Source organism: Orycteropus afer, unplaced genomic scaffold (assembly GCF_000298275.1).
Source record: "Orycteropus afer afer isolate SDZICR_OR568_19922 unplaced genomic scaffold, OryAfe1.0 scaffold00224, whole genome shotgun sequence".
Lineage (NCBI taxonomy): Eukaryota > Metazoa > Chordata > Mammalia > Tubulidentata > Orycteropodidae > Orycteropus > Orycteropus afer.
The window spans coordinates 3,861,251-3,876,917 of NW_006921811.1; the positions used below are offsets into that span (position 1 = coordinate 3,861,251).

Sequence of the window (15,667 nt, forward strand, 5' to 3'; positions counted from 1 at the left end):
GACGCGGAGCTCCGAGCGCTCGTCAGACCTGCTAGACGCGAGGGTGAGAGCCGGGGCCGGGGCCGGGCCGGGGCGCTGGGAGGGGCCGCGCATCGCCTCCGGCGGCGGCTGGCCGTGGCCCCAAGGCTAAGGACGCGTTTACCCCGGCCGGGCAAGGGCGGTGCCCCTCCCCCAGCCGCGGGCGCTCCTGCGCTGGCGCTTCAGGCGGCGAGGTGCGATCGGTACACACAGAGCACCCCCGACACCCCCATCGGGCTGTGCCCGCAGCGTCCTCAGGACCCTCCGCAGCGAGACGCGGCCGGCGAGCGCGCGGACGACCTGGGGACGCAGGGGGCGGGAGAGGGTGCGGGCAAGCCCCCTCCCCGGGCGGCGGGAGGGTGCAGATTCCGCGCGCGGTGACGCCTGCGGCCCTGCGTTCCGCAGGCGACAACCTCGGTCTCCTGGCACAATGGTGAAGTTGGGGAACAATTTCGCGGAGAAAGGCACCAAGCAGGCGCTGCTGGAGGATGGCTTCGACACCATCCCGCTGATGACGCCCCTGGATGTCAATCAGCTGCAGTTCCCGCCCCCGGATAAGGTAAGGGGCACCCCGGCGACCTGGCCCCACCGCAGTCCCGCGCGACAGGGTGTGCACCCCAAATCTCGGGCGGCGGCGGCGGCAACAAAGAAAGCGCGCCGCGTGCGCGGGGGCCGCGAGCGGGGCTGCGCAGAACGGGCGGGCGCGGGAGACAGCGTCCTCCTGGATTGGGTGATGGGGGGCCCCCTCCCCTGGGGGACGGCTTTCCCCTGACAATGGAGCGCGCTCTGAGAGAGAGCCCTTCTTGATGTTAGTGGGAGTCTTGTCTAAGCCAAGTCCCAGCGCCCCAGCTGGCACCTTCTGACCCCCTTCTTCCTGCCCCTAGCCCTGCCCATCCTACCAGTGGGCTCTGTGTCGGGGAGGTCCCAGGGTCTGCCCGGATGCCCCGTCTGTGCCCTGCGAAGGTGCACCTTCAAGCCCATTTGCTGGTTCTAGGGGGGAAGGCCGTCTCCTCGGCGAGATGGCCCCTTCTTGGAGGTCTTCGTGGCCTCCATCCCCTTTCTAATGCCCCTGGCCAGACTGGCACGGGGTGCTGGCGTGCGCACGCGCCTTTCTTCACTGGAGCTCCTTCCTCTCTTTGTTCCTCTGGTGAAATCTCCAAGGAGACCCGCCCTCACCTGAGCATCAGGTACCGTGAGCGCCAGGAGTCGTCTCCCCCCAGTATGTTTTGGTTGAATTTAAAGAAGCCCCTGTTTTCTCGAATACAGCACCCAGTCAGGGACTTCCTGTCTTTTAAGAACGGTATTTAGAACGCTGAAAGGTAAATGCAGTGTGTAAAAGTCTAGAGGACTGGGTCCAAACCTGAAATAAACACAGCATCCCTTCCCGCCACCTTACACCTTCTTAAAGACCACCCTGGCCGCCAGTGTGCTCTTTGCTTCTTGAAGTGCGTTTGTGTTTACTGTCTCACTTGGTCCCTGGTGAAGAGGCTGCACGGGCAAGGACGAGCATGAGAGGGGCCATTCGAGGGCCCTGTCGGTGGGCTTTGAGTTCTCTTATTCCCAACGTGGACCCTGTGAAAGGCACTTGAGCTTCCCAAAGTGGTTGTCATCCCCCAACTCCGTTGTCTGTGTTTTGGGTATGGGGGTGGGGGCACCGTGGCAGCCTCGTGTTGGAGCTCAGAGAAGGGCCACTGTGGGTGCTGAGTGTCCAAGCTGGGCTTGTCGGGAGGAACCCTTCCCTTCCCAGCTCTCCCAGTCCTAGCTGCTCCGCCAGCCGAGGAGAGGTGGCCTGTGCCAGGAGCTCTGTGTCCCTAGGCTGAACCTGCTGAGGTGATTCCCTGCTCAGCCTGAGCCTCCTCCGTTTGCCCTCTGCCTGTTCCGCTCCCGGTCCGGCACCCAGTTTGGCTTATACCAAGGAGGAGGATGTCAGGCAGGTGTGACACCTGGCTAACCGGTCAGGCTGTCCAGGAGTACTGTAGGCAGCCCTGGGAAGTAATGAGTCTCCCATCCCTGGAGGCATTCAAAGAAAGGGTGGCTGCCTGGCAGGGATGCTTTTCTGTTGCGTACCGTTGAGTCACTTTCCCCTTCTAGTAACCCCATGTGACGGAGTACAACTGCCTCATTGGGTTTTCTAGGCTGTCATCTTTAACGCAGCACATTGTTCTTGCAGAGAGGCTGCTGGATTTGAACCGCTGACCTTTCGGTTACCAGCCAATCCCTTAACTATTTAACTAGGGATGCTTTAGAGGAGGGAATTCCAGCAGGGGTCAATGGTTGGGCTAGAAGAGTTGACAGATGAGTAAACTACATTCCAAAGAGTTTCCAGGACATGTCCAAGGTCACTTAGCTGAAGGTGACAGTCGTCCCCAATGGAGATGCTCCTGGCATTGCCTCTTGAGCTGCCCTGCTTTGAACCAGACATCTGACCTACAAGACCTCTCTGAACGTGGACACCAGGCAGGCGTTGCTTTCAACCGGGCTTCTGGGAAGTGATGTCACCTGCCTGGGATACGGGGCGACCGAGGCAGGCCAGTGATGCAGCTAGGACGGTAATCAGAAAGCATTCCAAGAACGTGTCTGGAGGCGCTGGCAGCACCTTCGGGGCGGTGGACGTGGAGCCAGCCGCTGTGTGAGCAACAGGCTGCTCAGTGTACACACTTTACAAGTTTAAATGCTTGACTGCTAACCGGAAGGCTGGCAGTTCAAACCCACCAGCCACTCCTTGGAAGGAAGACTGGACAATCTACTTCCGTTGTGATGCTGCCTCGGAAACCCAAGGAGGGGTCACTATGAGTCGGATCTGACTCTACAGCAGTGAGTTTTTTTTTTTAATTTTTATGCTCTGGCTCGGGGCAGTGGTGGGCAGGGGTAGAATTCTCGCCTTCCACACAGGAGACCAGGGATCTAGTCCCAGCTGGTGCTCCTCATGGGCAGCCACCCCTTCTGCCTGCGGAGGCCTGTGTGCAGCTTCCAGACTAAGATGATGAGGAAGAAAGGTCTGGAGATCTGCAAGGGGTCACGGGAGCGGCGCAGGACCGGGCAGTGTTTGTTCTGTTGTGCACACGGTCACTGTGAGTCAGAGCCAGGCCGACGGGGCGGGAGCTCCAACAACAAAGGTCTGACCAGCTCCTGTCGTCCGACGATGACTGCCGTCACTCTCCTCATTTACAGCTGTGAAAACAGAGGCACAGGAAGGTTAAGGGACTTGCCCAAGGTCACCCAGCCTGCTAGTGGCCCACACGGATCAAACCCGGGGTGATGTATGTAGACCAGGTCCAGACACGGGCTGAGAGCGCTGTGGACTCCCTGGTTCTCAGTTGTTGATGAGATAGGCCTTACTGTGTCCATTTTGTGGGCAAGGAGCCCTGGGCTCAGCACGGCCAGGTGCGAGCTCAAGGTCACCCGTTGAGGTGGGAACAGTTGGGATGTGAGGACGGCAGTGTGACGACTGACCGAGCGGCACTGCCTGGATAGACAGCCCCTCCCGCGGGGTGCTGCGGATGACTCACGCTCTAGCACCCCTCCCTGTCCGTGGTGGGCATGTTGAGAAACGAGGGGGAGGGAAGTAATACGTGCTCACCAGGTATGTGGCTCTGAGAGTAATTCTCACTGACACTGGACACGGACCACGTTCTCTTCCGGTTCCTTCCCAGTTATGCGCCAGCCACAGTTCTGAGTTCTTTGCATGTGTTAAGGGGTAGCATCCTCGCAGCCACCCATCCTGAGATGTAGATTCTGCCGGGGCAGCCCACCCTTCAGATGCACAGGGTGAGGCACAGGGCTGACACAGCTGTATGTGGGCAGAGCCAGGCTCCAAACCCAGGGGGGTCTGGTTCCCCAGCCAGTGTGTCCCTCCCCAGTTTCCTGCCTCCTGGCCCAATCCTGAGGCTCCGATTGGTTGGGCGCTGGGCGCTGTAGATGGTGTTGGTGGAAGGGGCTGGGGGAGTGAAGCTTTGTTCTGGGTGGTCCTCCAGGGAGGGGCGGCTGCTGAAGGGGCGGAGTTCCAGCCGCATCTGGGTGGTGGTGTTGTTATGTGCTGTTGAGTAGGACCGACTCAGAGCCACCCCTCCTTGGATTTCCAAGGCGGTATCACTACTGAAGTGGATTGCCCAGCCTTCCTTCCGAGGAGTGGCTGGTGGGTTTGAACTGCCAGCCTTCTGGTTAGCAGTCAAGTGCTTTAGGCACTGTGCTACCAGAGCTCCCGCATCTGGGTAGGAGGAAGGTTTGGGTGGCTTCTAAGGGGGCAAGCAGCTACATCAGTTGGGGAACAAGGTAGGATGTTGACCTTCTGGGAGCTCATTCTTGGCCAAGCACCACAGAAGGCAAAATGGGGCCACAGCCCAGCCCCTCCGGTGCCCGCCCAGGGCTGCCCATCCTGCCATGCTAGCTCCTCCCTGTTCAGTCCTGGGTCCCATCATCACAGGGAGCATCTCCCCCAGACTGGGAGCCCCTCCAGTTGAGGGCTCTGTCGCCCAGGGTGAAGCAGCGTGGATGCTGGGTCCCTCCAGCCCACTACCACTCCTGGCACGGTCCCTGCACCCACCCCCACGGGGCCAAGGGATCAGGGCTGCGTAACCCCTGGACACTGCCCTCCAGGGCCTTCCACCCCAGGGGAGACTGAGAAGTTAACATCCCTGGCAACAGGATGATCCAGGCAGTGCCTGATGAGGAGGGGCTGGGAGCGGGTGAGCCTTGAAGGGCACTTGGGGCTGCATCCCAAGCTGGGGCCCAGTGAGGACACACAGGCCCTGCGAGGGCAGGCTTCCAGGTTGGAAAAACCTCTCCCCCTTGGCAGCTGAGGAGGGAAGGGGAGCACAGGGAACCCTCTGGGGGTGTCTCAGCAGCAGGTGAGGGGGCAGGAGGGCTCTTGAGAGAGGATGGCGGGAGTGGAGCTGAGGACAGGAACCGTGAGCTGGTTCCTGTTTTCTCTGGCTCCCTGCTCCTACGCCACGCTCTTTTTTTATTTCATCTTTTTTCTTGTGAAAACATACACATCAGAACGTCCGCCAACACCACTTCCGCATCGACAGTTCAGTGATGTCGGTTATACTGCTCCTGTTGGGTGTTCACACTTGCCCTTCTTTTCCAAAATATTCCACCACCATTAACATAAACCAACGTCCCCCAAACAACAACGCTCCTCTCTTCCCCTCTTCCACCCTGGTCACAACTAATCCCTGGGTTCCATACACTTGCTTAATTCATAAAAGTGAGGGCACACAGCCTTTGTCTGTCTGTGACCGCCTTTCTTCACTCAGTGGGGTGTATTCAGGGTTCCTCTGTGTAGTAGCATGGATCAAGACTTCATTTCTGTGTACAGCTCTGTAATACTCCACTGTATGTCGGCACTGCATTTTGAAAAGGAGCCCAGGTTGCCTGATGGTTAAGTGTTTGGCTGCTAACTGAAAGGCAGGTGGTTTGAACTTACCAGTTGCTTCATGGGAGGAAAGACCTTGTCAAGATGAACACCCACTGCCATCAAGTCACCTTGGAAACCCCATCAAACCAAAGCAAACTCACTGCCATCAAGTCAGTTCCGACTCAGGGCAACCACTCCTTGGGTGTCTGAGGCAGTATTGCTATGGAAGTAGATTGCCCCATCTTCCCTCCAGGAAGTGGCTGATGGGTTTGAACCACCAACCCTCTGGTTAGCAGTCAGGTGCCTTAGGCGCTGTGCCACCAGGGCTCCCTGGAAACCCTATAGGGCAGTTCTGTACACTGTTCTGTAGGGTGTGATGTGTTGAAATCAACTTCAATGGCACACAACCACGCCACATTTGTCAAAATTATTTTATATTTATATTTTGAATAGTTTGTTATTTTTGAGAGGATGGACAACAAAACGTGCACCAATTCAACAGTTTCTGCCTGTGCTATCCAGTGACACCCATGTCTTCGAGTTGTGTGACCCTCCTTCTTTGAGTTTGCTCCTCCTCCCTTATCATTAACTCCCTGCCCCCATGTTTCCTGTCTAACCTTTCGGGTCGCTGGTCACTTGATCCCATGTAGATAGATCTTAAAAGAGCCCAGTGCTTAAGGCAGACAGTCTTTTATCAGCTAAGTGCAAGTATTTGGTTTGAAGAAGACTTCAGGGGACATTTTTAGTTTAAAGTTTAAAGATGATCTCAAGGCAGTATTTTCAGGGGTTCATTCAGCCTCACTGCCTCCAGAAAGTCTGGAGTCCATGAGAATTTCAAGTTCTGTTCTACCTTTTCCCCCTTTTGATCAGGAGTCTTCTATAGAACTCATGATGAAAATGGAACTGCCACATGTTGCTAAACCATTCCTCTTAAGGCCTCATCCTTGTATGAAATAGGCCATGCACCCCACCTCACTCTCGTGTAGAAACACCAATGAGATGTCACGGTGCGTCCTCCCAGTGTCCTGGATTCAGCTCTGAGTGGTGGAAGGAACTCTGGCTTAGCAATCAGGCGTCAGGCTGGGTCCTCGTCCTGTTAGCTGTGTGACTTTGGCCAGTGAGCTTAACTCCTCTGCCCTCAGTTACAATTCCCTCCTGAAGCTGCCGGGCAAACCACTCAAGGGTCATGTCTCTGGAAGTCTGGCATTGGGGGATTGCCAGTAACTGGCAGCTGTTCTCACTCTGTAAATGTGACTTCCTGATGAAAGGGCTCCCAGGCCCCCCGTTGATGAGTGATGTGTGTGTCCACACATCTGGCTGTACCGCTCACTGCTGGCTTCTCTGATTTCTGGACCAGGTGGTCGTGAAAACCAAGACCGAGTATGAACCCGACCGCAAGAAGGGCAAGGCGCGTCCTCCCAAAATAGCCGAGTTCACGGTCAGCATCACCGAGGGCGCCACCGAGAGGTTTAAGGTAAGTGGCCCTGAAGGGGTGGGATGTGTTTGTGCCTGGAAAGGGCCCACAGAGCTGCAGGGATGGCATGTGAATCGCCGGGAATAGGATGTGAGGCCGTCCACAGAGGCTGAGCCCAGCTTGTGGAACCAACAGCTCCTGTGATGTTAACTCTGCAGGCCTTTGTTTTTTGTTTTGAGTTCTATGGTGGTGGAAATGCATGCATACCAGGGCAGCCACCGTCTAAACCATTTCTGCCCGTGCGGTTCAGTGACATCAATGATGTGCATCTAGTTGTGTTACCGTTCTCACCCTCCTTTTCCAAATCCGTCAACACCACGAACATAATAAACCCCATGCTCCCCAAGCAAAAAGTCCTTTTCCCTCCCCCCAACTCCTGGTACCACTTACAATCTTTGGCTTCTCTCTCTGCTTCTTTGCTAAGAGTGAGGTCATACAGCGTCTGTCCTTTTGTGCCTGACTCATGTCATCAGCAGGATGTTGTCAGGGCTGATCTGTGTGGTGGCAACAGGCCTGCATTTCTCCTATGGCTGAGTAGTAGTCTGTGCGTGCCCATGTCCACCTCTGAGGAGGGACATGCTGGTGGTGTCCGGCTCTTGGCTCCCGCGAACAGTGCTGCGAGGAGCACGGGTGGACGGTTTCTCTGGGCCTCCCCGCTCTCCCTTCCTCGGGGCACCCGTCTACCTAGGGTTGGTCTTGCTGAGTCTACGGGTGGTCCTAGGTGCACCTTTTAACCTTGCACTTTGAATTTTGTCATTTTCCAAAGTGATTGTGTATTCCTATTTTCATAGCAGGGAAAATCCACCCACAAGCCTTGTTTTAGACAAGGTTATAAACATACGGCAAGTTAGAAAACATGACATTATTTAAGTAACCGTTGCAGGGAGCTGCAGACAGTGGCCGAAGATGAGCACGTTACACTCGTCAGTTCTGAGCTCTTTGCATGAGTTAAGGTGTCGAATCCTCCATTCACCCATCCTAAGAGGTACGTTCTGTCGGTGCAACCCACTCTGCAGACGGACAAGGTGAGGCACAGACAGTTCAGGCCCAGCTGCGTGCAGCAGAGCCAGGCTCCAAACCCGCGGTGGTCGGGTTCCGGAGCCCTTGTGTTCCTCCAGTGCTTCCCGCCCCCCTGCGCAATCCTGGGCTCGGATTGGTTGCGCAGTGCGTGTCTGGTGAGATCCTCAGGCTCAGATTGGTTAGGCAGTGCGTGCCTGGCGTGATCCTGAGGCTCGGATTGGTTGGGCAGTATGTTCTGGGTGTTGCTGGAAGAGCCAGGGGAGGGAAGTCTTTTTCTGGATGGTTTTCCAGGGAGGGAAGGCTACTTAAGGGGCTGGGGTTCCATCCAGTAGTGTGGCCCATTTTACAGTTGGGGATGTCAAGGCACAGAGAGGTCTGCGTTCGGAGTTTCTGCTGGTGGCATGAGGGCGTTCTACACTCAGCTGGTGGTTCCTGGCTCCGTGGTTCACACACGCGCTGAGGCTGAAACCAGGACAATTCGTCTCTTGCCGGAATCTCGGCTCAGGCCGGTTGTTGTTGTTTGCCATCCAGTCGGCCCGACTCATAGCAACCCCTCCTTGGGTTTCCGAGGCAGTATCACTACGGAAGTAGGAATGCCCAACCTTCCTTCCGAGGAGTGGCTGGTGGGTTTGAACCGCCAGCCTTCTGGTTAGCAGTCAAGTGCCTTAGGCACTGTACTACCAGAGGTCCTGCTCAGGCCGGTGGGGGGGCACTAAGTGCTTCCTGGCTGCCACACCCACATCCTGCCCTGCCCTCACCCTGGGATTGGCAGCCGTCCCTGGTTGCGTCAGCATTGACCTGGATTTGAAGGTCACGATGTTCTGACGGGCTGACGGTGTCGGAGGAGCTGAGTTTGGGCATTGACTCTCCGCACCCTGACTTCTGGGTCCCCACAAAGCAGGATGGTCAGCGGCACTACTTCATCTGTTGCGTGTCCAGCTTCTGCCCCCGCCCCTCCCTCGCCCCGTTCGTGCTTCTCCGCATATGCTTCTCTGGTGCAGTCCCCAGGCCCCTTGCTACGAGCCTGGTTGACGCACATTCGTCCCCAAGGCTCCGTAGTCACGGTGGGGCCGCTGGGTGGTTACCTGGCTCCTGTTGCCCAGAACTGAGAGCGCGGCAGACCGAGCGAGTGCCCTTGCGTGTCCCGGTGGGCCCGCTGCTGGGGGCGGACGCTGCTGGGGGCAGAAGCGGGCCTTACCCTTCATTCATCTGCCGTGATGTCTCAGAATGGGGTGCATCGGGAGGTGCTTGGGACATTGTGGGCTGGGAATGAGCCCCTTCCCGAGCTGCAGAGAAACCTGGGCTCCCTGGGTGGCACACATGGTTAAGTGCTTGACCACAACACCAAAGGTTGGTAGTTTGAACCCATCCAGGGACATCTCAGAGGAAAGGCCTGCAGTCTGCTTGAAAACGCTATGGAGTAGTTCTACTCTGCAGTCCATGGGATCCCCATGAGTGGAACTGACCGCTGACACCAACAACATACATAAACCTACTGGGTGGCTTCAGGGACAGGCCCCAGTGCTTGGCATTCCTGGCCTCATTTAGATTCACACCATCCGAGAGGGGGCGCTGTGAGCCTCTCTTTCTCCCCTTCCATGTGGGAGATGCAGGTTTGTTTCGCAGGTGGTGCGTCTGGTATGCAACCACCAACCTGCCTGTCACAGGAGATTTGCATGTTGCTGTGATGCTAAACATGTGTCAGCAGAGCTTCCAGACTAAGAAAGACTAGGCAGAAAGCCCTGGCGGTCTCCTTCCGACAGCCAGCCCGTGGTAACCCCGTGGATCACAATGGATGGTCTGACCCGCAGCCAGTCATGCGGACTGCTCGGGACCACCCAGTGTTCACCTGCATCCTGCATGGGGCCACCGGGCGTGAGACGCGGACTCAGTTGTACTAAAACAGTGTCATCCTGTGGGCCTCAAGTGGACCAGGAGCAGGGTCTCCAGTGGGTGGGGCCCTCACTTGCTGAGTACTACCAAGGACAGCTGGTCACGTGGATCGAGAGCCCTGTCTGGGCCCCCTGTGGGTGTAGGTGTCTTACGCCTCTACGAGTGTCTCTGGTCGATTGTCACAGAGCAGGCGGGTGACTTGTGCGGGGTCATACAGTGAGTGCCCCAGGGCCCTGTTGCTGTTGGCAGCTTGACCTGTACGTCTGTGGACGTGACTCGCAGACCAAACACCAGCGTCCCGAAGGTCCCACCTACTCTGTCGGCTCCTAGGCCCGTTCTGACCCGAAGGACGCGTGCTGGGCTTCCGGCTGCGGGCGTGTGTGGGAGCCTCCTAAAGTGCCAATTCTCCAGCTGTGCTCTGGGGCCGCCGGTGTTGGAATCACTGAGGTTCGCTTTAAACATGGGGACATGCAGTTCTTATTTAGTTTTACTTTGTTGTTGTTGTTATGAGCTGTCGAGTCAGACCCGACTCATAGCGACCCCTCCTTGGTTTTCCGAGATGGTATCACTATGGAAGTAGATTGCCCAACCTTCCTTCCGAGGAGTGGCTGGTGAGTTTGAACCGCCAGCCTTCTGGTCAGCTGTAAAGTGCCTTAGGCACTATGCTACCAGAGCTCCTAGTTTTACTTTAGTGCAAGAAAAGTCTCGAAGCTTTGTCAATGATTGAAAAGCTGCATGTGCAGCAAGAGAAGGGGACTGTGAAGAAGAATTGGTGTCAGGTTGGTTCAGTCGTTCTAAGTGAGGGCAAATTTACATAACATTACAGGCCGAGTACGAGTGGTCTGTAAGTGGGACGTTTGTACCCTGGGGACTGCTGCACACCAAGTTTTGAACCTTTATGGGTGCCAGGTGGGATCAGGAGGGCTGGTGCCTGTTGGAAATGGTGAAAGGTATGGGCTGTCTACCACAGGTGCTGGATGCCCACCATCCTGGAATGTCCTGGAATGTTCTAGAATGTTCTCTCAGTCTGTTTTTTTTTTTTCTTTTTCCCGCTCAGCTGTGTTTCTCTGACTGCACGTACGTGATGCGGCAGGCCTTGTGGTTGGAGGCATCAGCCGGTCAAGGGTTGAAGCTTCTTTCTGAAGGTGGGGTGACGTGCAGGAAAGTGGGTGTGCTTAGGATGAATGCCTGATGGCCCTCCCTGGCGCCTGCGGAAACGTCCTGTCTAGAGGGGCAGGGCCGTGGCTCCCTGCCCAGCCGTTTCCTTGCTTCTTCCTCCCTCCGTATGTGACCCGCAGAAACCCTGCCTTCAGGTGTTGAAGCGGCGAGGCTCGGCAGGCCCCTTTGGTCTCTGCTGTGTGTCCCGGCGTGGTGTGTGAGCCCCGCGCTTCCTCTGTGTACCCCTTTACCCAGCAGCCTTGAAGTGACACGGCTTCTCGGATGTTTCTTTATGGTGCTCACTGGGCTTCATCTCCTGGCTGCAAAGTTCCTGGGCTGGTTGCTAGGTAACGCTGATTGGGAAAGGGTTCTGTGCGAAGTCGCCACACCGGAATTGCATGATGAGTCAGCCAGCGGCGGCCAAGAGTCTGGCTTCCAAAAGAGGTTAGTGACAGCAAGCAAAGCGGCCCTTTCATTATAAGTAGAGGTGTGTTTATGCTGAGAATAAACACGAGTTGAGCTGTTTCTCCAATGAACGGAACCTAGACGTTTTGTTTTTAATTACGCTTTCCTGCTCTCCAGTGGGGAGGTGTGTGTGTCGAGGGGCTGGGGGGCTGCTCCTTCACACTCAGGTTCCCAGCTTGAAAGATGGAGGGTCCCTGTTGTTGGTTTTGTTGGATGCTGTTGAGTCCTTTCCAGCTCACACTGACCCTGTGTGTCAGAGAAGAACTGTCCTGTATGGTTTTCTTGGCAGGAATCATTATGGAAGCAGACTGCCAGGTCTCTCTTGCACAGAGCGGCTGGGTGGGTTTGAACCACCAACCTCTTCATTAGCAGCAGAATGCTTACCCATTGCACTACTAGGATACCTTGGTTGTTGTTGTTTTTATGTGCCATCGAGTCGGCCCGACTCATAGCGACCCCTCCCTTGGGTTTCCGAGGCAGTATCACTACAGAAGTAGATTGCCCCATCTGCCTTCCGAGGAGTGGCTGGTGGGTTTGAACCGCCAGCCTTCTGGTTAGCAGTCAAGTGCCTTAGGCACTATGCTTTTAAATATATAGACACATTAAGGAGAGTTGGTCAGGGCTCACCCTGCTCAATGCCACCACGTCAATTCTGATGCATAGTGACCCTTTAGGACAGAGTAGAACTGCCCCATGTTGTTGTTGTTGTTATATGCCGTCGAGTCAGACCCGACTCATAGCGACCCCTCCTTGGGTTTCCGAGGCAGTATCACTACGGAAGTAGGATTGCCCAACCTTCCTTCCGAGGAGTGGCTGGTGGGTTTGAACCGCCAACCTTCTGGTTAGCAGTCAAGTGCCTTAGCCACTATGCTACCAGAGCTCCTAACTGCCCCCCATAGGGTTTCTTTTCTAAGTCTGTAAATCTTTATAGAAACAGACTGCCTCGTTTGCCTCCTGCATAGTGGCTGATAGGCTCGAACCTCTGACTTTCTGGTTAGCAGCCAAAAGCTTTAAACACACCACCACCAGAGTTCCCAGGCCTCACCCCAGACACCCTTAACCTTCGTGGCCCTGTTCACGAAGATCCCCACATGCTTATTCTTCTGGGAGTGGCTTTGGGAGCCCTGCTGCCTTCCGGGCCAAGGTCAGCCTTGCAGACGGATGTCTTTCACCGTCAGCACAAGAGCCGGGAGAATCAGTGTCCTAGAAGAGAGCCCAAGTGTGCCTGAATGGCCCCATTATCCACGGCCGATGCTGCTCTGGGCTGTCCCTGGGCGTCCTGTCGCACTGGTTCGGTGGTTGGTTTCTACCTGGTGCTCCCGTCCTTGATGACCTTGACCGTGTGCCTGTTTCCTGCCCTCTCCCGTAGCCCCCTAGTGTGTTTCAAGATGGCTTTGTTTAATATTTATAAACATAGATGCCGGTTCCTTGGTGGACGGCAGTGGGGCTCCTGGTCACAGCCCCTGTTTGGACACCTTGGTGCCCTTCCACCCACATGGGTGGCGTTGAGTCCCTGCCTCCATGCTGCCAGTCTGCAGGGCTTGGGACCCGTGAGTGCAGAGCTGTGCAGCGAGGGTCCCGTCCAGGGCCCGGTCGTACAGGGCTGGGGTGGGCGGTGTCTGCATGCTCAGTGCCGGGTGGGTTCCTGAAAATGGTCCTGGCAGTCGCCGGGATTCTTTCTCCTTTCCCAAGAAGTTTTATTTCTTTTCTTCTTTGCTGCATTACTCAGCAGAAATGAACAATTCCCTTCCGTGCCCCTGAGGGTGGGAGTTGTGAGAGCCAGAGTAGGAAACCTGAGCCGCCCTCGACCGGTTGCTGCCCGGCCACGCCCAGAGCTTCACGGTATTATCTCATTCAGGCTCAGTCCCCGAGGTTGACTTTGCTGCCTGATACTGTGGGTGAGGAGAAGCAGGCCAAGGAGCTTGAGGAGCAGACGCAGGGTTACGGCGCTCAGGAGGGTGGAGCCAGGTCGGGGGCATCCACGGGCTGTTACCTCTGCCCGGGCAGCTGCGTGGATTGCTGGGATGCACGGATGGCCGGTTTCCATCCCAGCTGGGCAGCAGCCCGGGGAGACCCCCAGGGAAGAGGCAGCCCTCTGCCACCGAGAGCGGAATGGTACATGGCACTCAAACGCTGCTCAAGTTCCTCGTGTGGAAAACGGGCTGTTACTAACCGCAGCTCCTGGTGAGTGTCTGAAGACACAGGACACGTGCCAGCGCCTGCTAAGGTGACCCACTGCTGTCCAGTGGATCCCGACGCACGGCGACCCCGAGTGTCACACAGTGGCGCTTCTTTGTGGCGACCCCGGGTGTCACACAGTGGATCCCGACGCACGGCGACCCCGGGTGTCACACAGTGGAGCTTCTTTGTGGCGACCCCGGGTGTCACACAGTGGATCCCGACGCACGGCGACCCCGGGTGTCACACAGTGGATCCCGACGCACGGCGACCCCGGGTGTCACACAGTGGAGCTTCTTTGTGGCGACCCCGGGTGTCACACAGTGGCGCTCGTCCACAGGGTGATCCTGGCTGTAATCTTTACGGAAGCAGATTTCCAGGCCTCATTCCACAGTGCACAGGGTGGGTTTGAACTGCCAACCTTCCAGTTAGTAGGCGAGGCAAACCATTTGTACCACCCAAGGACCTTCTAATAAGTTGAGTGATGGTCATTTACGGTCCACAGTTGGGCACCTTTTGAGTGACAGTGGGTGCTGACCTGTCAGAGTCCCTGGCCCATAAGGATAAACCTGGACTGTCCCAGGCATGGAAGACACAGGTCCCCTAAGTGTGAACTCCCTGTGATCTTCACCCTGGGGCCCACGTCCTATTTGCCACTTGTTCTTGGGAGTTCTTTCCAGTGACCAACCCTCAGCTCCCTCCTGCTTGTTGGGCAGGGTGGCTGGGGGTCATTACCCCTCGTCAGGACCCCGTGGTGTGTGCCTTGGCAAGTTGCACCCTTGTAATTCCAGGCCTCCACACTCCTTTGACCCAGCCTTCTTGCCCCACCTCACCTCCTCTCCCCTGGTCATCTGTGGGGCTTCAAGTTCTTGCTGTAGGAAGTTACCCCCAACTTCCCGGATGGGATCAGGGGCCTGTGTCACTTGGGGTTCCCTCAAAGCAGAGCTTGGGTGAGCCTCTGGGTGCAGTGGTTTATTTGGGGTGATCTCTGGAAGCAGGAGGAAGGGAGGAAAAGCCTCTATGGGGTGTGTTATAGCTGGTGGCCATCATAGGCCCCTAGGCCCCTCAGACATGCGGTGCCTCTCAATGTCCTTCCTAAGGACGGCCTGTTGTCTGCTGTGGCAGGGTCTGCTCCAACGCAGGCAACCTGTGTAGAGCATAACGGAATGTTACAAGGTCCTGCGCATGTCACCATTGTCACACCACCCGACTACAGCAGAGCAGAATGTTTCCAGTTACGTGAATCGTCTCCATCAGGTGGCCTGTGTATGACAGAGCGGAACCTTGCCTGGTCCGGCACGTTGTCACCAACAGACGACCTTGTACGGCAGAACCGAACGCTGCCCGGTCCTGTGCATTTCCTCTCCCTGGCTGTGTTTGCGTCCATGGCTGTTGGTCTTGTGCCCTTCCATCTCATGGAGCATTGCCCTTATTTTTGCTGACCCCCTAGTTTACCAAACAGCATGTCCTTTTCTCACTATTGGCCTTTCCTGATGATGTCTGCCGTCCTCACTGTGAACAGTGCTCTGTACCTTTGTTCATGGTGCCTGTGCTCCACGGGCTTACGGTCGCCCTGGGAGCTCTTGGGCCTACAGCCCAGGCTGCCCTATGTGGGCCGAGCCGTGCAGCTCAAGGAGAAGGCTGGGGCATGGCAGCAGTGAGATTCAGGGACCCTGAACTGGGATGTTGGCCGTGTGCACAGGAACGTGCCCCGTGGCTGCTCAAGTCCCAGGTGGGTGGGAGGTGTCTGCTCGTCACCCCTACGTGCTCAAGCCCCAACAGCCTGATGTCCAGGGGCTGCTGAAACAAAAGGCATCAACTGGGTGGCTCAGAACAACAGAAGGGGAGGACCCTTCGTGGCCTCTTCCAGCTTCTCAAGGCTCCACATGTTCCTTGGCTTGTGGCTGTGTCACTCCACTCTGCCACCATTGCCACGTGCTCACGGTGTCTCTGTGGCCTTGCTTCTTGTAAGGACACCAGTCACTGGATTTAGGATCCAGCACTGTGAGAGAATAGGAAGGACCCCTGGTGGTGCAACAGTTAAGTGCTTGACTGCTAACTAAAAGTTTTCCAGTTCGAACCCACCTACTGGTTCTGAGGAA

The 15,667-nt window shown here is 56.4% G+C and overlaps 1 protein-coding gene across 1 annotated transcript in view; it reads left to right on the forward strand.

The window, feature by feature from the left end:
- Positions 1 to 448: 448 nt before the first annotated feature.
- NSG1 (neuronal vesicle trafficking associated 1) overlaps positions 449 to 15,667 on the forward strand; it is a 36,218-nt gene continuing 20,999 nt past the window's right edge. Inside the window, exons 1-2 of the mRNA XM_007948784.2 lie at positions 449 to 577; positions 6,735 to 6,851. Of these exons, the coding sequence (XP_007946975.1) occupies positions 449 to 577; positions 6,735 to 6,851 (246 nt within the window). The remainder of the gene's footprint in view (positions 578 to 6,734; positions 6,852 to 15,667) is intronic.